The sequence below is a fragment of the Platalea leucorodia genome (genome assembly GCF_965183815.1).
Source record: "Platalea leucorodia genome assembly, chromosome: 10".
In the NCBI taxonomy this organism is placed as follows: Eukaryota; Metazoa; Chordata; class Aves; order Pelecaniformes; family Threskiornithidae; genus Platalea; species Platalea leucorodia.
In genome coordinates, this window is record NC_138832.1 from 21,908,163 (window position 1) to 21,932,450 (window position 24,288).

The 24,288-nt window shown below is 43.4% G+C and overlaps 1 protein-coding gene across 2 annotated transcripts in view; it reads right to left on the reverse strand.

The window, feature by feature from the left end:
* Positions 1–1,395: 1,395 nt before the first annotated feature.
* Positions 1,396–24,288, reverse strand: part of AMOT (angiomotin) — a 62,643-nt gene continuing 39,750 nt past the window's right edge. For both annotated transcript variants that reach the window (XM_082323405.1, XM_082323406.1), the window contains exons 7-13: positions 21,841–21,986; positions 11,263–11,412; positions 9,276–9,466; positions 6,878–7,000; positions 5,965–6,197; positions 4,885–5,109; positions 1,396–3,836 (exon numbers count right to left, since the gene is read on the reverse strand). In XM_082323405.1, coding sequence (XP_082179531.1) covers positions 3,736–3,836; positions 4,885–5,109; positions 5,965–6,197; positions 6,878–7,000; positions 9,276–9,466; positions 11,263–11,412; positions 21,841–21,986 — 1,169 coding nt within the window. In that variant the 3' untranslated portion in view covers positions 1,396–3,735. The remainder of the gene's footprint in view (positions 3,837–4,884; positions 5,110–5,964; positions 6,198–6,877; positions 7,001–9,275; positions 9,467–11,262; positions 11,413–21,840; positions 21,987–24,288) is intronic.

A 24,288-nucleotide genomic window follows, 5' to 3' on the forward strand; every position in this document is an offset into this window, starting at 1 on the left:
GTGTCCTTGGAAATGGTTCTGGCCTAAAACTCTGCAAGTCCCCTCGCTCAGGCAGCCTCAAAACCGAAGCAAAGCTAATGCCAGTTTTCAGCCTCTCACTCTGCCGACTTGCCAGCAGAGGCAGAGACCACGCGTGCAGAATTCCAGCCCCCCGGCAGCGCTGACCTCAGCCACCCTTGGCAGACTCCCGAGGAGCAACTCACAGATCCCCACGAGCCCCTAGACCACAGACCGAAAACTGCCGCTCTAGACCCCGCGAGAGTTGCCAGGTAGGAGCTGTCTGAAGGTAATAATGACATCGGGCCAGAGGGCAACAAAAGCCTCTAGATCTCAGGCAGCTCCCAGAGCCGTCAAATCCCAAAGGAACTGCCCAAGGGAAGGACTTGTGAGTTTGGCCATTCTGTAAGCAGCGAAAGGAAAGAGGAAAAATAACTAAACTCGATTTTCTTGTTTTGCTCTACAAAGAAGAATATGTGGCTTTCTTTATAAAAGCTACAATTCTGCTTCTAATACCCGAGTTTAAGAAAAACTCTTAGTCTAAAATTTTGGTTTGCAAAGGTCATTGCAATCATTGTGTTAAAAATCACTTTCTACTAGAAATAAGCTCTACAGAAGGAAAAGGAACTAGGTGTGCAGTTTGTCTCCTTAAAGCAGTTTCTGTTTAAAAACAAAATAAAAATCTGTACAGAGAGACTGAAGACTATAGTACACATCTTCCTCAAAGCAAGCAGCTCTTTTACATTCACATCAGGATGGCTCTGAGGAAGCTCGAGGGAAAGAATACATTCCTGATGGCTCCTAGTTTGTCAGCACAGGAAGATGACCTCAAACTTCCATGTCAAAAGTTTTGGGGGTTTTGCTTTTGGAATAAATCAAAACTACAAAATAGGGCAAAGAACCTGACCTAAACAACACAAAACTGCACCATCTTCTTCCAAATTTACTTCCACGGGCATAGAACTGCTAAGGCTCCTGCAATCCTGATGGCTTGGGCTGTCAGAGACCGCCTGGCTTCCATTTCTGGAGGAGACAGTTGCTGTCCATAATCTGTATTTTATTCACAGAAAGCTATTAATGTCATTTTTTCTTTGTAAAAATAGATTACAGAGGCGTTCAGTTTGAAAACAGTGAGCTGCAAGGAGGATAAACAAATTACTTTTACCTAGTCCAGCTGAACAGCCAATATTGATTGGGGAAAATCAGTTACCTAAACCAGATTTTAGCTGTAAAGGATCCAAATTTTCCTAGATGTTTTAGAATTAATGTGAATCAAGTGAGTTGGAACGGTTTATCTAGAGCCCTACAGTTGCAAAACTTCTTTCCTACTGCTGAGAAATACTTGTAAAGATGGAATATCATTTTTCCTGACTTTAAAAGAACAGAAAAGCACTCAAACATCTCTCCCCCTCTCTCACACAGACACTCAATGGCATGTGATCTCCCTTATTGCTCATTCTAAGCCCAAAACACAAAATATAATACAGAAAATTATGCTGAAATGGCAGAAAGATGGACACCTTGAGCTAAGGAGAAAAGCTGCTCCTGCATTTCCAATAACTGTGGAGGAGGAAGAGAAATCACTTCAAATCATCCAGAGTGGGCATTACTTCATATAAGGGGATGGAATTAAGCCAAGAGAAATAAATGTAAGACATTCTCCGGGATGAGAAGGAAGAGGCTGCGAACAGTTTGCCTGGAGAAGGGTGGAGAACCAATTCAGACAGGTTATTAGAATACACTTAGGGAAGGTCTACCGCACTGTCCAGAAAGACGTCGGCAGAGACAGTCACAGCCTTACAGCGCAGCTCTGAAGTGTCTTAAGCAGCGGTGATGGGAGGGAGGTTGTGCTGCCTGTTAGAGCAGTCACTGGTAAAGCCAGGCTATTTGGACTTAGTTCATATCTTATCATATGCGTTTTGCCATCTCTAACGTCTGTGGGTCTAGGAATATAGCCCGAAGAACACTAAGAAGCAGCAAATCTGCTAGAAATGATGGGAAGTGTTTTCCTTGTTTTTTACGTGATTATGACTAGAGGACAAGCAGAATCCAGCTCACAGCTGATCTTTAGGCAGCACTAAGGCACCCGAGCAGCAGACAGAAGGCACCTCCTTCCACCTCCCAACCCTCCGCTGTGAAATTCATGTTACGTCTGTTGATCGACTAAGGCCATTTCAACCGGACACCATATCAACAGCCTCAACTAAGTAGGGACTGAGGACATTCACTAGCTGTTTGATGACTAATTGCCGATTTTCCTTATTTCTGGGGTGAAATGATCTGAAATGAAAATCCGGCTACTCTAATGCAGCACAGAAAGCAGAGACTAGCCAGGTTGCCAACATGTGACCACTGGCTAACTAAATATTTTAACATTCAAGTAAAAAAAAGTAGTTTTTAACAGAAATTAATATTGAAGTGTTTTAATAAAATGCAAAGTCAGTAACAAAAAATACTCATTTACTTCTATTGGTCTTAATATCTCCCTTATAGCATCTGCAACCGAAGCACTGCTGCATCTGTGCTAGTTCCCAAAAGTCTGAAAGTGAACCTGATGACTTAAATGTGTAACTTACTTTCTTCTGTAATGCCTCTGGGACTTTAAGTCGCTCTCTCCAGTTAGATGAAGAAAAAAAATATTTTGAAAGGAGAGAATTTTCCATCTGAAACTTCACACAGAGCTCCTCTTTAAAGCTCTCCCTCTGAGGCTTTGCTATATGAAAAAGAATCTAGTTTCTCCAAGAAGGAGGGACATACAAAGTAAAAGGGCGTTTGAAATCTAGAAAAATCTGCTACAGAGAAAGATCTCCACAGATGCAGTAGATTAAGTTGCTAACACTGAAAAGCAACAGGGCTTGCCACTTGCGCTATGGTAAATTCGGAGTAGTTCCACTAAAGCCAATGGAATTACAATGGCAGAAATCTGATCTAACAGATCAGGACTGAGCCTGTAAACTCTCCTTTTTTAATTTACGTAAAACATGAATGCAATATATTATTTACTATCCACTGTATAAATTATTGAAAAAGTACTTAAGTATAAAAGTGTGGCAAATCTTTCAATGAAACTAAAAATGTGAAATGCGACATTAATCACCGGAGTCATTTTTTTTTAATAAAGAAATAACACAATTTGGGAAGTAAAAAAAAAAAAAACAAACCCACAGTGTTACCACACTGAAAATGGAAATCTTTCCAGCCTATGAATGTGAAATACCTATTCTGAATTCTTACACTGAGTGTAAAGAGAAATCTCCCTTGATCACAGCTCAAATTTATAAAAGTTTCTCAGAACACCTGTATTCTAAACCCATTAAGTGACGCTCACAACGAAGTCCCTGGTTCTGATCATTATAAGGCCACTATGCTCACCTTACTGCGTTCAAGCTCGACATTTAACCAACAGCTGTGAGAGTAGGTACTTCTGTTTGAGAGACTTTAAAAATACTGAAATGAAATATCAGATGTAGTGCACCTAAGTTCTTGTTTTTTCTCCAGATGTTACCAGATCCAGTATTTAAAAAATAAAGGGGGAAACTTTCAAAGAACAAGCATTACGGGTTTTTTATAATTTAGAACAAATTATAAATTAACCTGTCCATACTTTTGAGACATAATATACAAGAGCAAACAGCTGAGTGTTCTTTTATTACTCAGGTACTACAATTTTTTCCCAAGAAAAATGTCTTTTGAAAATTTCTTGCTACTGTATCCCAGCTCAGATCCTGGTACAGCCTTTCAGATGAGGTATTCTACCATCTCTCCATCTGGGAGGTCCTGCCCCATGGTCTGAACAGGGGCTTTTCTTTCAAGAGTGCTGGAGTGGAAGAGTGGCCCATCTATGTGATGAGGAAAAACAAGAGACAGACAATCAATCAAAAGCTGTAACATGAATGAGGTCAGAAAAATGACATTAACGTTTTAAAACTCATCTTCTATCACTGGCCAAAAGACAGCTAACAACTCCTTATTTCATTTTAAAATATTCAATTCTTCATGTACGTAGCCAAACAAATAAAGATATTTTATCAAATGCCCTTTGGGTATCTCCCACTGATACACAATAGCATATAAAACTGGAGTGACTGCATTTAAACCAATGCAGTCAGTGTCGACTTTCACCACAAAACCTGTTCCCCTGTCTCCCTCGATACCCATTAAATAGCATAGCACGGGCAAGATGCACAGCAGGCCAGCCAAATTCACTCTTCCATAAAGAACAACATAATTGTAATGTGTCTGTAAGTAGAAGAGGCAAGGTTGTGTAATCTGCATTGATTTGGCAGAGTGGGCTGGAAAATGAGCAGCTCTTGCCAGCTCGGAGCTCTGTGGGAAGCAAATTCAGCTTCTGTGACAGTCACTGTCAATTGGATCTACTTGTGCCAATGCTAAAGTCGGTCCTGAGACTGGGACAGTACAATAACGAGACAGCTTTATCACGATAGTTACCTTCCCTTCTTCTTCCTCCCCCTTATCTGAGTCCACTTTGCTTTGAATACCCACTAAAATGCAATGGCCAGTTTCTACAGCCCATTTTCGTACGCTGCTTAAACCCCGCATGCTGTTCGCAATTTACTTCAGAGTAGACACTGACTCAGAGACTGTCCTGGGATTTGCATCCACCTGCTCCAATTCTTAAAGCTCATTATACCTCTCTACCCAGTGTGTCCATGCTTATGCTACCACTCGAAAGGCTTTTTTTCCTTCAGAGATTTTGAGACCCCTCAGAACATTGTCCAGCTTGCCTCTGAAACCCATCTGTCCTCGCAAAAACTAAACCTGGTTTTCCTGAGCGGAAAAAGGGATGGCACGGCCTGCCCCACAGAGCAGAACTGATGGCGAGTCAGTGGCAGCGGCCCCTGTGGGTGAGCAGCTGAGCTTTGTTACCTGTTTTGTCTGCACTGTAGGCCAGGTTGGTGCTGGGGAGTCGTCCTGGTGCGGGAGCTGCAGTGGAAGGTGCAGCTTTGCTTTGTTCGTTCCCCCGGTCAGTCTGGGTGCTGCAGTCTCTGCTGCCTGTTTTTGAGTGGGCTGACAGCAACGGTGTGGAAGGAAGGACAGGAGAGGGGGTGGAGGGAATGGATTCGGAGCGATATTCTGTTCCCAGCAGAACACCTTTGTGGAAAAAGGGAAGGAAATTTCACAATCCCAGAAAACTAACTGGTATCAGTTCTGCACCCCTCTGTAGTACTCGCTCTAGGATCTGGAAAGCGCTCCGTGCTTCAGCAGACAGCGCTAATTTACCTTTCTATAGCACCTTTCACCACGGGGCGCTGAAGTACCTGAAGAATAGCAGTATCCTCGTGTTGCTGCATGCAAAGATACACAAGTGGGCACTAACACCTTACTTCCCTCTCTCTAAGTGGTGGCCCATCTATGGCAGGGTAAATCTGCACACTCTGAAATCAGCTTCAACAGATTCTCATTTACATTTCAGGGTCTTTTAGTCTCATAGGGAGGGCCTTTGGGCCTAACTTCCCCCCAGAAAAAAAAATCATCGAAGATTTGCTTTGTTACCACTCATTTTCTCTGAACAATGGTGTTGAGCCATTCCAGACAGGAGTCACGTTAGTGCAGGCACAACACTGCAGGATAGCAGTCCTGATTAGTATCTCTGCTCCTGTTCGAGACGATTTTACACCTTCAGATAGCTATAACAAGCCAGCTGAAAGCAAGCACTTGGGAACTCTGAAAACTATATCTCATATATCCCTGAAGTCAGGTACCAAATTGGGAATAAAGGCTTACACCTTTTAATGACAGAGCCTGGACATCAGAAGTCACTATTTCCCAAAAGTGATTCAAACAAGCAGTTGTTCCAAATGTGTCCCATCTCGCTTGCAGTCAGCTTCACTGCACGCTAGGCCAGCTGATCTGTCTGTCCAACACACCTTCTTCCTTCTGCTGCTCCTGCCTCCCCTCTAAGCAGTGATTCGCATACCTGAATTGTCACTATTATTTAAATATTACCTAGGCTGCCTTTCCAGCTCTTGTCCTCCCTCTTCTCCTCCAGGATGGGAGTGCTGCTCAGCGTTGACGAGTGGGACAGCAAGCCCGAGCCAGCGTTCGAAATGGACATCAGCGACTTGGCAGGTCTCATTGAGGAGAGCTGGTCTGTCTTACCCGGCTCCTTCCGGGAGCGCTGCTGCAGGACTTTGATCATGGCATCCTTCTCAATGATCTGAGCATGCAGAGTCTTAATCCTTTTTGAGAAGTAGAAAGAAGAACAATGTACTTGTACTCTTGTCTCCTTGGACCAGGCCTCAGTGCCCCCGTGGCTGTGACTAGGGCTCCCTTAGGCATTTGGGGAGGCAGGGACTGGATGCCAGTGAGCTTATTGCCCTGAATACTGGCTGCTCACTGGCCCACCAGAGCAGATCATGCATGAGCTTTCCTCTATACATCCATGAGAGAAGAGCACCGAGATACCCACCCACCTCTGGCTACTGGAAGCTGCTCTAAACAGCCATGGAAGGGGCTTTGAGACAAAGCTGAGAGAGATGGGCAGGACATAAGACCAACAAAAAGAGGAGGATTAACACACTTTGGGGAGTCTGCACTGGACCCAACCCCAGGGAAAACAGTTCTGTGAGACTGTTAAGAGGTGGCTGGAGCCTGGGGTCTGATGAAGATGCCCTGAAGAGAGAAGAAGAATGAGCTAGATGCAAAAAATCTAAGACAAGACTTTTTTGCATTAGCCCTCAGTATCAAGACAGGTTTTGGATTGCTATGTAGATACTTCCTCGGCCAAATGAGCGTCTGGCCTCCTACATCATTGCTATTGGTGAAGACACAAGAATTTCTTGTTCTGAGGCGTCTACCCAGACAATTAATTTAAAATCCCTGTCCTAAAGAAGTCAGATAGGACCAAACTGCATTTTACCTTCCCTCCATGTCGAGACACCTCCTGTTGGCGAGCAGGATCTCTTCCTCCTCCTTCTGAATGCGAGCTTCCAGCGAGGTGTCATAGCTCGGGTTAGGCGAGTGGCTGATCACTGTCGTGTCCCTGAGAACAAGCAGTAGAGCAGATGAAGGACCAGGTAAGTTTGCTGCTTTCCTCCTAGCAGCACAAAATTATTGCTCAAAAGTAACAAACAAGAATATCCAGTTTTTTTGAGTTTAGGTTGGCTCTGTGTCTTCCAAAAATCCAACTCCCCATCCTAATGAAAGAAGGATTACAAAAATATGCAAGTCATTAAAACAACAGTCAATCTACTGCCCATCTCAGGCCAGTCTATAATCTAACTGATTCACTGTACTATCGTAAACTGATCGATGAGGCAAATCCAAGGACACGGGGAGGGGGAAGGATGGTATAGAACACTCCATGCTTTTCTTCAATTGAAACAGCGCAAACTTTGCTTCAGATGTAAAGCTTTTTCCCTTCCTCTTCCAGCAGTATCATACAGGGAATCTGAGTATCAAAGGGAACTAGACATGGAAGTTTCTTAAGCAATCCTAAGCAGTTTGGTCCAAAAAATGTGGAGTGGGCTGAAAACAGTTTTAGACTGATTCCATATAGTGTCTGATGTTAACACTGTGATAGTTGTTCAGTCCACTCACCAAAACATAATGAGTATTTCATTCTACTTGTTGCTGTTCAGTCAGAACAAAGTTGCTGTGCTCCGCTCTGTATCACTGTATGACTCATAACATTAAGAGCATGTTACTGACATAGCTATGGATTAACATAATGAGAAAAAACCAAACACACACAAAAATTTGGAGTTACCAAGAGCTCCAGTTCATTGTAATAAGAAATCTGTTCTCTCAGACCCAGCAGGTCTAAGAACTGTCTGGTAAATGTACCTTTAACTCTGCAAAAGTTCAGATCAGGAATAGCAAAGCACCAATGTGAAGGGCTTAAGAAGGTCATTCATCAAAGAAACCTAACCTGACCCAAATTCCTGCCTGTGCTGTAAAGCATCCTTCCTGCAACCTCAGCTTCCTAAGGGATGCTATTTTCCACTATCAAAGAAAAGGGAAAGAAATTTGTACACAGTGTAGATGAGGTTGCCACTGAAATTAGTGGAATCCCTCACAGCCTATATTTTTGAAGGAGATACTACAGGTGCCAACTGCATATAAGCTTGCAGAAGTATAGACACTAATGGAATACTCTCTTTTAGGGGAGAAGCAGCTAGAAGGAAATGGAAAACAGAGGTTGGCTCTTTCCTGACTGGAAGGCATTCTTGTTCATTTAACAAAACCTGAACAGGCCTAACCCATCCCCTCTCATTCCATGACAAACAATAGACCAGACCCCTACTTATCAGTGCACACTGAAAATATAACACGGCCTCTAAGGACAAGCAGTAGCAAAAGCCTTTAGAGAATCTCTGCGGAGGCGGAAAACAGTGCACAAGAAGCATCAATACCCTAAAATAACAGCCTGCTTCTGGAGCAAGATAAGATAAGTCTTTAAACGCTAACACAGCAGATCTGCAACTTTACCCCTGTAATTCTAGTATGATCTTATGAGCTAGGAAGCCAGTTACGCTAACATCCCTATTTGAATCTGGTTCATGAAACAATCTAAAATAAAATCTGCCGTCAAGAACCAGAAACTAGTGAACAATGAAATTATATGTAAGCAATACCTAACACTAAAGAGTTGCACTCCAGTATCAGCTCTTGGTTACCAACTAGCTGAAGCATTTGGGCCTATTTACAGCCGTAATAAGCGTTTCTGTACAGTTGTCTTGGAATGTGAGCTTGTTACCAAATTTCAGACACTCTTCCCTTCCCACCCCCACAAGCAGTGCTCTCCATACACAGCAGAATGTTTTGAGCAGAATTTCCTAGTAGATGTTTCTGGTTAGTAACCATGTTGAGGACAATACCACAAAGTAATTTGCAAAAACATTCTGGAGAACAAGCAAGCCATTCAGGGTGAATGATGTGAATCACCAAGCTTACCCCATCTCACATGACTTCAGTGAGGACTGATTCCTATTTAAAAAAATAAAGAAACAAAACCCTTCTCATACACCTATTTTTGGATCAACAGCTTCTAGGAATGGCTCAGAACAATACCAGTCTGGAAAATGGCTCCTGCATGTGGAGGAATCTTCCCCTGGAAAAAAGTTTCTAATTGTTGGCAATCGCACAGCTCCCAGGAAAAGCAGCCAAGCTCCACCTGCATGCAGAAGTCTGAGAAGCCATTCAGACCACAAGGCGAGGTATCATGGGAGGGTGGTGTGACAACATTCCTTGGTGGGAAATATGACATTCAACTGGAAAAAGAAAATAATCCCCGTACTATGAAAAGTCTCATTTACCTCTGAGCAGCCACAGTTGCAGCTGCATCCAAGGCAAACTGTCTCATCACGCTCTCCTCCAGGTATTTCTGTTCCCACTTGGTCATGTCAGCTTCCAGAGCAAGAATCCTTTCCTCCTTCTCGCGCAGGAGTTCCATAAGCGCCGTGGCGTTGTACTCTGAGACGTTGGCAGCCTGAGATGTACCCTGACGCTGATTTCCAAAAGCAAGCAAACAAACAAACAAACAAACATCTCAGGATGCATCTGTAAAACTCAGGGTTGGTTTGTTTGCTTTTTGTCTGAGGGACAGAGGCTGGTACAGAGCAGCACCATCTTGACACAAGAGCCCCTCAGAGTGAAATGCAGTGGCCTATGCCATGTTGGGCAGAGTAGGTGATGGTAATGGTCTCCTTTAGAGCTCAACCTGAAACATGTGCAGGGGCAGTTCAGCCTCACTCTGTCAAAACCAGGAAACAAGCTCATATAATGCAAGAAAGGCTCCTTCTGTTTTCCAAATGTTGAAGCTCAAAAGTCTTAAAACATCAAGCACTGCTCCCAAGAAAGACAGCTTAACTCACAGCACCCATGCTAGAGTGCTTCCTGGTGCCATTCCAGAGCTGGTCAATACTAACAAGCAAATATCTGAGATGGAAAATACTCCTCCTGAGACCTTTTTCCACGTGCAAAGCCCCTCATGTGCATCTGAGAGCTAGATCATGCTATTCAGGTCTGATGTCTACAGCCCATCCATAAGGCCTAAAGTAACACTGACTTCTTCCAACACTGTTCCAGCAAAACACTAACTAGTATGCAAGAGTTATCATACCTTTAAAAAAATACATCTAAAACATTTTTTAAAGGATTTGGTTATTAAATCAATATGATCAGTGTATACCTGTGGATTAAGTAGCTGGGGATTAAAAATAATTCAGTTCTAAAGCATGATTTGGAAGACAGGCAGTGTTCCCTTTCAAAACAAGAAAGAGTGGAGATTTGCTGAGCCAATAGTTCAACAGATAAAATCCACAGTTTTACATGGAAGTCTCATCTGGGATTGGCCAGATATTTGACTTAAAAATTAAAAAAAAATAGTTTAAAAGAAAAGAAATTGGGCAGACAAGCTATTTTATGTTCAGCTCAGAATTCTTAGCCATGACAAGAAAGCTATTTTTTTGTGTTGACTCAGGCTCAATGTCAAAAATTGTGGGGTTCAGAGTACCTAATCTTCCAAAGGTAACACAGAAAAGTTTATCAAATTACTGTAACTCCTACTAAAACCAATACAAAAATACAGGTAAGATTTAAATATCCATTCCTATGCAGAGGTGGCAGTCGGGGGATAAATATAACCTGAAACTAAATGCAATTTAGAACACAGGCCTGCAGCCTATTTCCAGTAAAATTTACAAACCTGACAGTTCACTTATGTTTGACATAGGTTGAAATAAAATTAAAATTTCACATCCAATTCATAACACCGCATCTACTTCTCATGCATTTTTTTCACTGAAGAAGACTCACGTTACAATCGTAAGAGTATATTCTACGTGAAGCTCCCATCCGCTTCCATCAACTGTATTCATAGAATTGGTTTTGCTGTTTTGGTTGTTTTTTTAAATGCAAAAGCTTTTTGAAGGGCCTCTTTTCAGGCCAGTTGTTAATGAATTCTATATAAAATCTCAAACTGTGAACAATATTTTTTAAATGATTTAAAAGTAAATATAACCATGTTGCTTAAAGACAGAACGCCATCTAGCTATATGGCTATGTTTGAATCTTGTCACGTGATGGATCCCCTATTGCTCTCCTACCTAAATTTTCTGGTTGGAATGGAAGAATTAAATCAAATAAAAACAATACAACGGCCAGCATGATTCTAGCTATCAAAAGAAAAATGCGTTCATTTTACAAGATGGAAAAAACCACTGCCCTTCTTTTATGTGTGGTGTAGGGTATGGCGTACAATCCCACAAGAAACCTTGTACGGCACAGGGAAACAGCGGGTACCTGCTGCATCCGGAGAGATTCCAGTTCTCTCTCGAGCCGGGTCCGCAGCCTGTGTTCCAGCTGTTCCCGTTTCTCACACGCTGCCTGCAGCTGAACCAAGGCCTGCTGCATCTTCTCCACCTTCTCAACATAGACCTGCTTCTTTTTGAGCTGAAACAAAGGAAGAAAATGCAACAGAAGTTAAATCATGAGAAGTGAGTGAACTTCTGGCTTTGTACACATTGCAGACCACAGAAACCCCAGCTGGGAAGAACATGTCCAGATGACTGCTGTCAGTGTGCCTCAGACTCCTACTCTGGACTCGACACTCGGGACGTTACAGGTCTTTCCCATCTCTGCTCTCCTGCTAGGTATATTTGTTCTTTTTGTCCTCAGCGACCCCGCGGTAATGATGGGGAAACTGAGGTAATTATCTGTTGCAAATGATTGAGAGCAGCAAGGGCATCTGGGTTCATAACAGAGAGTGCTTAAGTGACTTGGCACATGTTACCACACTAACTGTAGCAAAGGCAGCATTTAGAGCTGGTCCACAGGTTGGGAACACTATTCAGTGCAATATTGAAAATCGCTGGCAGTGTTTTTATGAGATTAAGCAGAAATGGAATCAAAACTTGCAGGAGCCTATTCCAGCCCCGTAACAATAAAATAATGAATAGGATCAAAGCATACACGAGACATGGCCTGTGCTCTCTCCACACTGCAGCCAGGTTTATTCTAGCAGTCTGGACATTCATCTCGGTCATCTTGGCTGAGAGGTCCTGCTCCGTTCCTTGCCCCCGCCCTTCCGTCCTCCTCCATCGTTCATCCTGCAAACCAAGCTGCTATCCTGCCTCACGATAAGCAATGAAAACTGAGACCCTCAGTAACAGTCTTAGCAAGGTTAATCCACAGTTCAGGCAGAATAAAGCCAAACTAACATATGAATAAAAAAAAAGAATAAAACACACCCAGGGCCCAGCTCTATTCTAATATATAGAATCCTGCACACCTATGGACATAATTTTCTGTTAAGGAAAAGACTAACAATCACAATTAGCTGGCCTTCTGCAGCAAATCTGGGGCATTGCTTTTTTAGCTATGATTGTCATAAACCCTGAAATACAAAAATAGCAGGAAGAAGGCAACTTTTCCCAACAGTCGGAGCCAAAGTCCAGAGAAGCACCACAATGCAAAACACAGCCTCCCTTATGTGAGTTCAAAGAGCTACTCTACAGCTTCATGGAAGAAAAGTCCACTGAGGGATATTAAAAGACAAAAGACACCACTTTTGGCTCAGGAAGTCCTTCTTGGAAGCGGAAAGTATTCTGGGAAAGTATCGCTGTTTGCTGGCCCTATTCTGATAGTGTTCCCTAGGAATCTGCTGTAAGTTTTGGCAGAGAGGGGATACTAGGCTTGCTGGGCTTTGATCTGAACAACGTGAGCCGTCCTTACATCGCACCTTCCTTCCAAAAAGGTCTTATCACGTGTTTCTTCAAAATTTTCCCTTTTCATACTCTTGTTCCTTGAGGCAATCCAGAGACTGCAATGCGAACAGCAGAGAGAGAAAAATCTCCAAACACTATTAATCCCAGACATGGTATCCTTTTCTTCTCTTCATAAAGTCAGCAGGCATCTAATCTCACAGCATGAATGTTGCTGCCCTAGAGGATTTTCCCCAAACAAATATTTTATAATAAAAGTTACAATAAGTAGTCAGTAATCCAGCCAAAGGCCTTCCCACCAGTGCATGTACAGTAGAAAGGTATTTTTCTTCTTTGATTGCTCAAGATTTCAAGCTTGTTTGGAATGGGAGGGACAAGAACATTTTAATACAACCTCATATTCCACTGCTGCTCTGCAGAAAATCAATAAAAATGGTATACTTAATAGATCTTTTTATCCCAGATCATAGTGCTTAAGAACACTGATTTAAGCTTTCTCAGACTCCAATAAGATGTATATTAATGCACTAGTTTTACACTTAGATTAACAGCAGCTCATAGTAGTTATGTAACTGGCCAAAAATGATAAACTATGAGTCAGCAGCAGAACCTAGAAATGGAGAGCACCCGGTGTCTTGGTTTTGCATATGAACTTACTGACCTGGACAAGAGTAAGGAACAACCTAATAAACTGGCTAACAGTGAAATATCATGCATTGAGCTGAATAATAATCTCTTGAAAATCAGCTCTCCTCCCCTGCTCTTCTATATAAAAAATTATGGAAGGAAGGACAGGCATTTGGTCTCTTATTACCTACCACAAAAAATTTAAATTTCTGAAAAGCTTTTTAACACAGAGGTAAAATTCTCCTTGCAAAAGGTAGCCGCTGACAACATTTTACTAGTTTCATAATTAATAAACCTGAGTATGCATATGCATGGATTAGCGTTTTGGCCTGCATTCAAAGGATACCAAGAGCCCAGCCAAAAAAGAATTGGGACACAGAAATTCCACTGAAACGTTCACTTTGAAAGTGCTCCCATCAGCCGAACCTGCAGGTGAAACATTGCAACACGGGCTGTTGCCCAACTTACCAGCACTGCCCGCACATGCCTAACTCATGCACCAGACCTAAAGTACAGGCACGGCTTGTTCAGTGGCTTTTCATAAAGACAACCTTTTTTTCCCCTTCACAAAATACACCTCATCTTCCACCATCAGGAAGAAGTAGAAATGTTAGAAAATTTGGGGGTTGTGCATGTATTTTCTTTAATGGCTTAAAACCAGAATTAATTCAGGAATCTCTCAAATAATTTTCAGTTTTTTGGAACACAGATGTTCAGTAAGCTTTAAAGCTGCATGTGCTCCAGACAAGCCACCTTTCCCAATGTGTCTTTTGACACAATTATCCTTTACATATGAGACTGTTTCATTTCATGCACTCACCGCACTCAGTCAACCCACTGCATATTCCAGCGGTGTCATTCATTTCCAGCTCTGTCACCTCTGCTACTGCCAGTGTTTGTGAGGAACAACGTACCTTTCTGTGAACCAGGATTCTCCAGGAGTGGTAGCACTGAAGTCTAATTTTTAGGTTGCTGTTTTTAAAAATCTTTCTGACTTGATCTGTCCTCTCAATGTAAAGAGGATCAGGAATAATTCTTCCAAGCACAGAGGGATTTCATTACCATAAATTGAGAGTACGATCGTGTTTTCCTAAGACAGGAATTGGAAACAGAGTTTCCTGAGTATTGCCAAGGTGCTGAGATGGGAGGAAGAAAAAAAGGCAGCATGCTGAGGCTTGTTCTTGGTCGTTTGCCATGGATTCCCCACCCTCTCTCTTCCAGCAAAGAACCCAAACTGGCTGCTCAGTGCCAAGGGCCACAGGAACATCTACCATGGGGGAGACGGCATCAAAGGACGCCGGAATTCTCTCCTCTGCAACAGGCCTTGCAGTGAACACGTGCTCTAGATAAGAGTTCATTCCTGAAGCTTTACAAGGATGCCGTCACTCCCTTCGGTACATAATTTTAAATAAATCTGACAAGATAGTAATTTTCCTTTTGATGGTACTGCATTTAACTAAGCAACAAGCTCATGCTGACATAATGCGTTGTAACTGTTTTGCCTTGAAGGGTGCTCTGAAAATGCAGAGCATTTTACTCATAATAATATCTTTATTATAACACCTCTTTAAGGCGGTAAGATCTCAAGTAACGTCAGTGCACGTCTGGAAGTACAGCAGAGCGCTTCAGCGTGACTGTATCCCTTCCCAGCATTTCCTACAGCACATGGCACAACTTTAATTGTGTGCGTATCTTCTCCAGGTCAATCCCTGACTGCTTTGGAAAATGTCCTAACCAAGTATCAGAGGTCAGGCTTTACCTCTATCAACAAGATTTTCTAATTAGACCATTGTAAACAAAGAGGAGTCACTCTCCAGTTCACATCCACTACGATGTTTACGTAAATTCTGCAACAGAACTGAGGGTGAGAAAAATAAAGAAGGCAAGGACTGGCTTGGGACTCTGCAGGAATCTAGTACACCAAAGTGCAAACTGATGCAGGGCATACCCCTGAAAGACTCCCTGGCCTCCCGATCAAGTATTTCTGTCTTCATTTTATTTCCTCTATCCCTTGTCAAGATTGCTTTCTGCAGTTGAGAGCCAGCTGGGAGGAGCAGGATACCCTTGGGATTCAGCGGCTTCATTGCTCCCAAGAGTCTGGCTGACCTGAAGAGCAATCTGCTTCCAAGTTAGTCAGAAAGATTTACTGCCTGAAAATGTCCGCACACCAATATCCCCAAACTGCAGGACTTCCAGCACTGGAAAATGAATCAACCACTCCAAACGTACAGGGATGAAATGATTAAACAAATTCACTAAAGCTAGAAAACTAAAACTAGTCCTCAGAGTCTTTTCGCAGGAGAAAAGACTTCCTAAGACAACCTGCAGGCTTCGCTGCTACAGAGAGCATTTGCATGGTCTAAAATCAATGGCCAAGGACAAAGCGTTCCTGTCAGAAACAGGGACATTTGATTATTACTACAACTGCCCAGCAGAAAAGGGATTAACATTCTAAAAGCCAAACAAATCCTGTTACTTCATTTGATTTAGGCTTCGACAAACCATGCAATCTCTTTCAGGGATCCCAGCTCCTTGCAGAAGAAAGGCTCGGAAGAGGGCATGGAGGTTTCATGCACGCCGCAGAGGGAGCAGGGGCATACAGGAACGAGGAATTTTCACTGCCAAGTCACTAGGAGCAAGGGAGGCAGAGGCTGTGGCATCCTCCGGACCGGAGCTGCCTCTGCAGGACAAACGCAGTCCTGGATATAGCAGGTGAGGGGGAAGGAAGGATCTTTTGTCAAGAGATTGATCGCTTCCAGATGCGTTACTCAGCAAAGAGTTTTTCTGGGGAAGAAGACTTCCTGCATAGCTAGCAATGATTCAGAAACCCTCCCAGGCATTTTGACAAACCCAGCCATTACCCTCTTCATCTTGGACAGCTCCTATTTCAGCAAATTGGTAACACCCGTCAGCATCTGCTTGTCTCCCACCCACTATTTCTGATGTCTTCAAAGTCCTTTGTTTAATATATTCAGGGTGTTTTCATTACATTCTGGGTTTATCCTAAAGCTGAATCCATTCAGATGCAGCCGAAAATGTGCTTCCCCACAAGAATTTGCCTGCTATGGCAGAAATGTAGTAAAAAAAAAAAAGACAGCAAGCACGTTTAAACCACCTCTCCCTCTTGCAGTTGGAATATATTCCTCTAGGATGCCTTTGAACCCTCAGTTTGTTTGAATTCAGGCCCAGTAAGGCGCCACTGGCCTCAGCAAGAACTCAGGCTGAAGCAATTTGGTAACACTATCCCTTTGCTGGGGAATAGTGTTTGTTGCATGGGAATGTCATAATGTCTCTCCGTTTGTGTTAAAATAAGTTATAACTCTCAAAGCCACCTCTGGAAAATTACTAACAGTATGAGAGGTAGCGACACGGCAATAAAAAGCCAGTTCTGCGTTGTTAGAAGAATGCAGGCCATTAAAGACACACACACACACTAGCTGCAGGGAAGAGAGGGGGTTCTCTCTCCTCTCCACCCTACCCATCCATGAATGATAAGCCATCCAAAAAGCGTCCCCTTTAAAAGCATCTCTGTCCTGAAAGGAGTAGTTATGTAGAGAGTCTAAGCATTTAAGTGAGACAAAGCTGTGGAGACCAGGAATATCTTTTTATAGACCCAGAGAAGTGACTGGAAAAAAACAGACGAGCCTTCAAGCACACAAACTCTCCTTTGGGTCTCCGCCCTACAAGTCAGAGCTCTGTTCTGAAAGTATCTCAGACGCAGCATATGAAGTACAATAGATGTCATTTGGAAATGAACGTTTCTACATTTCCCCCCAGACAGAACCCTCAGTGTTATCAGAAATAGTGCGCTATTGCTCTCCACAATAGCTGAGTGGGAAATGGGTATAATATCTTAGCTCTGATATCTGGTTTATCGTGAATTCTGATGGCTGAAAGATCTTATAGCTTCTAAATACAAGCCAATTTAGACAAGATATTTCATACAAACTTCTTCCCTTCCCCCAGCCCCCAATTTGCACCCATTAGAGAGGATGCCTGGCTTCTCCTTCCATTGCAAGGTGTGTGCATGAGGACGGCAAAGCGTAGATATTTATATCTTCTTAGTGGTAGTCACTATTTTTCAAAGCTGTCTCCTTAAGGCACTCATTAAAACAGTGGCTTGTAAAGCGGTGGAGCAAAGGAGTACAAGTTACACTACTATAAAAAAAACCCACAAACATTTTTTAAGTTGAAGTGTGGTCTTCCATGGTATGAATTAACCGGGGCAAGCAGAAACGACCAAGTTCAATAAAAGTACTGGAAATTCCTTTTTTTTTTTAAAAGTGTAAAAACAGTAGCAATTGTACCCTCGACATCCAGCCGCTGTGGTTAGATAAAGTATTTGGCATCAAACTCCCTCCTGCAATATTACAAGCCTGGTAAGGACTCAGAGTAAGCCAGCGTTTACCCAGAGTCTCAGGCTGCTCGGGATGGTCCTTTCTGTAAAGCCAGCAATTCTGCCTTTGGCCCAGAGCAAAGCGAAGTTTAACCAGCTGCTCTGGTTGCTAAAGGCTCTCAAGGTGTACGCTAGCAGATGTTGGTGAAAGCATGGTAATGAGACTATTTTAAAAGCTCACACATACAGGCCACCTGTGACCACCTACCAGCTACTCACCTGCTGCACACTGCAGCCATTCAAATGTTTACATCAAAATTAAGACCATCATGGCAATCCGTGCTCCAAAATGAGAATTTTTCATTGCTTTAGCTGCAAATATTATCACTAACAATTTCTGACTCTGATATCTGTTTTCAAGCCAACATGGATTTTACCTCAAATGTATGCAATTTATCTCAGATTTATTGCATGTAATGAAAATAATCTGAAGTTTAAAAACCAGACTAATACTTCACTAGAAAGCATTTTAATAAGCTGCTGACTTATGCATAACTGTGGAACATCCACTAAGGGAAGAATGAAAATGGAGAAATGAAAATAGGGGTTAATTACAGGGTATCTTTATGTATAGTAGCGAAGTAGTTAAGTTTAAATATTACATATAAAACATATACATACTTAGCAAGTCTGTTCACAGACATATTTAAGTTTGTTTTAAATACCCATGATCACTCACCCTTTTTAGCACTTTGCAGAAATAAACTCCATGCTATCTAAAACTTTAATGGCAGCTTGTTCTAAATTTGAAGTCGTTTCACCCCTGCTAACAGACCAGGGAAAGTATTCTGCAGATGTCTACTTTTGCTTCCAACTGCTTCGCACTATACTTCGGTAGCTCCAAGATCATTCCTCTCTCCATCACATTTAGCATCCCTTTATCTCTTCCTTCCCTCTAACATGCATGCTAAAATGCAATATACATAAAAGCTCTCAAAGCTCCATTAAAGTAGACAAGTATCTACATTTTACAGATGGGTGGTTTTGCCCAAACTGGCAATTCAGTTTAAAAAGAATCTGGAAGTTCCAATTCCAATGCAACATTTAAATTCAGCTGCAGTGATATATGGCTTATAGCACTCACTAGAACGGAAATATTCTTTTTATAAAGGATCTGCTGAATATAAGGCAGGGTAACTCTGCTTAATAGGAAGTCAAAACGGAAGGGGGAAAAAAAAAGCTGAAAACTTACATTACAGGATGCAACAACTGAAACATGCACACCCCCCTCAGGCCCTGAGCCAGAGTGGCTGCCAAACCTTAGCGTAAGAAACTCCACCCTCTTCTGCAGGACTGGTTTGGAAATTCCTGACAATTACAGGGACTAGTAACTCAGATTAAGCTGGCAGGAATAAAAGAAATAATTGACAAATTGTTCATATATCTTGGTCACTGAATGTCACTAACTCAGGCTGACATTTACAGTCCCTTCTAAATGGTGCCCTGAGCACTGAACAGCTTGCTTGGCTGTCTTTCGGAAAGTTACCAAACAGCTCGGGGATTTGAGAAGTTCCCACAATTTAACACTAATGAGGCAACAAATGCTTTATAATCCTAAGTATTTCATTAACAAGTGATTTGGGAAACCTGCAAAAGTGACTCTTTACCCCTTCTGTTTCCCCTTATTCCCCCTCACCTCTAGGAAAAAGCAGAGTTAATTCCTGCTCCCTCACTGAGACGCTTCCATATTTATCTACAACAGGAAGGGTGGCACTTCCTGCGCACCCTGGGATTCGAGCAAAGGTTGGATGCAAGCGACCACAAGCCCTCATGCAGTCGAGACCAGGGCATTTCACTCTATATCAGCATATGTGTGGGTTTTAAGCTATCATGCAATCTAGTCCAGAGTTACTTACCTGTTTTACTATTCTACTTAGGCAGAAATACTTTGCAAAAGCACTGAGCCCAATTCTTCTAGTAAAACGAGAGAGGTCTTTTGAAAAGAAAATGTACAATTATTATTATCTCTAAAGGCTTCAACTTTACTGTGAGGGAGCCAATATTAGTCCCTACACAGAGGTTCAACCTGGCCAAGTGCTGTGTGTGCTGGCTGACCACAGCACCTCTCTGCACGTTGACTCCAAGCATGTGAATGGTTCCAGAGAAGCCACAAGGATGTCCTAGGTACTTCAAATTAGTCACCCATCAGACTTTTAGTGTAATAAGCTGCTGAAATCTGAATGAAAGACAAAGAGCTCCAATACATTGCAGAATCAAATGATAGATTAGTTTTAGAGCCAAAGAGAATTATGTTATGTTTAAATTACCCCATAACCTAATGCTCCCTGTCCCCCTGAGCAACAAAGGTGTAAGTCAGCCTTGCCAGGAGGTGCTGCAATTTTAGTGAAATCAATGGACTTGTCAACTGTGCACAAGGCTGAACGTGGCCAGTGATATTTAAGCGTTCCTCTGACTCTGTTCTTCTTTTTTTATTATTATAATTTGTACTGCACAGAACCTGGTTCCCCAGTGATGGATCCCAGCCTGGTGATGCTAAGTGCTGTAGGAATGAAAGCTCCATGCCCTCAAAGCTCACAGCCCGAGTCTGGGACTGGAGACAACAGGCGGAAACACACACATAGGGCAGGCCAAGGAGACAGTCTCTGGGTTAGCATGAACTGTGGCCTACCCCTGCCAACCATGTTGTCAGCACCACAGCAAGGCATGCTTCAAAGTGGCCTTGCTGGTGTTTGCAGTGAAGGTGAGGACAGTCTGGGAGAAAGCACAGAAGTGCTCATTTGGGGTGGGGAGGAAGGGGTGGTTGGAAATTGAGAAGGACAAATCCTCTCAGCAACAAGGGGAGAAGAGAAACAGGGTTGGGTAAACCATGAGGGACCTGGAAAGCAGAGAGGAACTGCTTGAATTTGATGTGGTGGAGAAAGGAAAGCGAGGTGAAGCACTGGGGAGAAAGGCTAATAAGGTACGATGACAGGTAACCCTGCAAGAGCAACCTGAATGAGCAGAGCAGATCCAGGAGGGGACTGATTGAGGGATGGCTTAAGTGAAGCTGAAGAGATTAAAAGAAAGGTGCTGCAAGGGGCAAAAATTAAGGACACCAGGGAAAGAAACAAAGGAAGGTTCAGGGGAAGGGCTACTGAGGCAAATACAGAGCTTAGAGAAGAGCAGGCTAAAATTAAGAATCCAGCTACATCTGTACCTGGGAGAGGAAGAAGGCAGGCAAGGTAAGATAGGAGTATGTTCACTTTGTATTTGATCATTACTCCTCTTTTGGCACAATGGGATCCTGAATGAAGAGAGGAGTAGAAGGAGAGGAGGGGAGGGTTTGAGGAATGTCTCTGAGGACAGCAAGATGCTGGTGGATATAGGCACGGTGCTCAGCTGAGGGTGATGGTGAGGGCTAGTAGGCAGGAAGATGGCAGACCTGAAGGAGGAGAGAACAAATCTGCAGTGGAGGAAGTGTGTTTGGTCATGAGATTTCCTCCAGAGGCTCTCTGCGGAGGAAGAGTAGGAGTAAAGGAAGCAGAGGCTGGGAGTGGGAAATGGAGCCTTTGAGAGGAAAGGAGTGGGCCAGAGGAAAGAGGACGGACACTATGACGCAGAAGGGCAGCGAGGTGAGAGCCGTGTGTGAGGGGCAGGGACAAGGCTACAAAAGAAACTGCTGTGAAAGCTGCCCTGCTAAGCAGCTCAAATGCATTATCCCCTCTTGGGAGGAAAGGGAGAGAAAACAACCAAGGTCATGCCCAGCTTATTACGAATGCTGGGCACATACAGTGATCTGCACTGTGCACCACGATACCCTGGTGTAAGTGGAACACCTGGCAAGGGGACAAGCTGCATTCATTTGATATTAGTTAAAAGTCCATCCAGATCTGAATTTCTGCCAAGTTCAGGAGGTAGCCAGGGCTAGGATTTCAGTTTCAGCCCACTTTTATCAGTTGAAACAAAAAGAAAACAAAATATGGCTGCTTAGACAAAAGCACTTCCAAGGAAATAGAGATTTGTGGCTTATCTGTGCACAGTTCAGTGGTGTAGCGAACCAACACAAAGCTAAGCCGACATAAATAGCTTTGAAGCAAGCAGATTTCCTTACAATTTGCACAAGACAAACTCGTTCCCACAGTCACTTCTACTGGAACCCAAGCTACCCTAATTTCTCTCTGCTAGCACCCTTACCTCCTCCTCCAGTTTCACCACCTTGGCCTGAGCATTGTTCAAGGCCTGGTCTCGGATCTCGATGTGTCTTCGTTGGTCCTCGTTGGTGGAGCGTGCAGCAGCCAGTTCTATTTCCAGTTTCTCTTTTTCCCTCTGTGTTTCCTTGTCTATCAAAACAAAGTGAGAGTTATCAATGGACAGCACTCGTCTCTACTCAGCTTTCAGGAGTCTTTCCCTGCAGAGGTGAAGGAAAGATTGTACTGGAACTTCCCACAACAGAGAGAATGCAAATCTAGTGCTGGGGGTGGCAGCGGGGGGGAAGTACATGGCTTTCAAGGAAGAGGACTTGTAACCCTGAAAAACAAGCATGGTATCTTCAAGTAACAATGTGCCACAATGCCAGCGAAAAGGAATAGAACGTGCATCACTCAGTACAGTTAGGTAATTTGTTCTGATTATGCGGATGGTTAGTGAAACTTGGCACCTCTTTACCTCTGAGCTTTCAGCGGTGGAAAACAAACTGGGTAATTTTAATATCCCAGGCTGGGGAGAGGAGATGGCAGACTTCTGTGCCTGAAAAACTTGTGCTCCTTTTCTTCACGCTGACCCCACAAACAGGAAGGCTGTTCTGCCTGGGGCAGCTGTCCTCCTTCTCAAAGTAACACCCAGGTGTCCCACTTTGCTGGCAGTACCATCAGAGGAGTGAGAAAACAATGAGCAATGAGGACTCCTCAGTCTTCCTCTGCTGCCCTTGAAAACAATGCCCTGGGCCAGAACTGAGGCACATGTATCTGTTCTGTCACTGCTCAAAGCAGACCTGCAGTTCAAGAAAGCCTTTTGCCCAGCACGGAGGGTTCATGTCTGATGCTTTAAAGCCACCCAAGCACAGCAGCTGGTCCTTTTCTGCTGCTCTCCAGAAAGAGCTGGACCTAGTGGGAGCAGCTATGCTGTGTGTTTCAGGAACAGAGCAACTGCCTTCCTAAAAAAATAAATAGGATAAAATAATTGGGGACTGGAGAAATTATCACACAGGGGTGTAAAGCAAAGCCACAACACAGAGCTGATGTCCTCTGTCTATGTTGGCATTCCCAGCTCAAGCCAACCAGCTACAATGATAACATTAACACACTTGCTGGATACATAACCACAGAATACTCCCTGGAGTGATCTACACCCAGCACTGATGACACCAGAGAAACTGCATTCCAGAAACCAATATCCCACGACAAAGGAATGAGGACAAGGAGTGGAAGGCTTGAAAAACAGGAACTAGATCCTGGGTGTTAGGACAGACTGCCTATGGAGTACACAGGCCCGTTTGTGCAAGCATGTGCAGAACTATATTTACAGGACCACAATTATTCCCTTTCTTCTGCCAGCAGAGAGCCAGGAGCAAAGCTTTAGCAACACGGAGTAGCTAAAGATTCCCTTCTGCTAGGGAATCAACGCAGCCCACACACAGGTTGCAAAACAAACCTGTCCACCAACAGCACCCAGAACTTTGCAGAGCAAACCCCAACCGCAACTCAGAGCAAGCCTGTGACATAAGACACAAGGACGAAGGCGAATGTCACCACTTGCCTATTCTTTTCCCCATCTCTCCCAACCCAGTATTTCTCCTCCACCCAGGAAATGAATTGCTGACAGTGTCAGCATGCTAAAATGTATTGCAGAAAATGGGCAGAGATGAGACAGGGTGGCATTATGCCAGCAGGTATCAATCAGTGCCAGCAGTCTGTTAATCTGTAAGTGCTTGCAGCGAGGCTTTTCGAGGTTTTGTTCCAGACTTTTCCCCAAATGAGTACTGCTTCACTTGCCAAGTGCCTACAGCACCCCTAGAAATGCTGGGACCAACGGAATGTGGCACTATGGTTTTCATGTTCATCCAAAAGGAGAAATTGAATGTAAGGCCTCACAGCTTTGACATTCCCACCTCTCTGGGTGAACCTATGGACCTCAAAGTCCACCCAACCAGTCTGAATGCAAGACTAAACTCACAGACTTTCCACTACCACCAGGAGTTTTGAATTCACACCCTGACAGCCATCTGCTTGCAACGTAAGCCGCAAGGAATAAGCTAAAGACAACACAAGAGAGGGATACCAGCATTTGTCAGAGTAGAAACAGTGTGTGTTACACCACAGAAAATCTCTATTTTGCAATTTTATTGCATTACCTTTTTATATAACAATTGGAGAAAAGTGAGCACTGTCAGAAGGGTGGAGTACACTATGGGATGAGAGAAAAGTTGGCTCGCCGCCGTCGGCTTCAAGACATTTCAGTACAAAGGAAAAGCAGCATTTCACATCTGTCATTTTGGTTTGCCTTGTGATAAATCCACTGCTGTGGACAGAATTCGTGACCCTTACCCAGCCCAGCATACTGCAGGCAGTGTTCACCCCCTTTATTTTTGCTGAACTGGATAGGGCAGTGGCAAATTAAAGGGGAAAGAGATAGGACACCTACCAG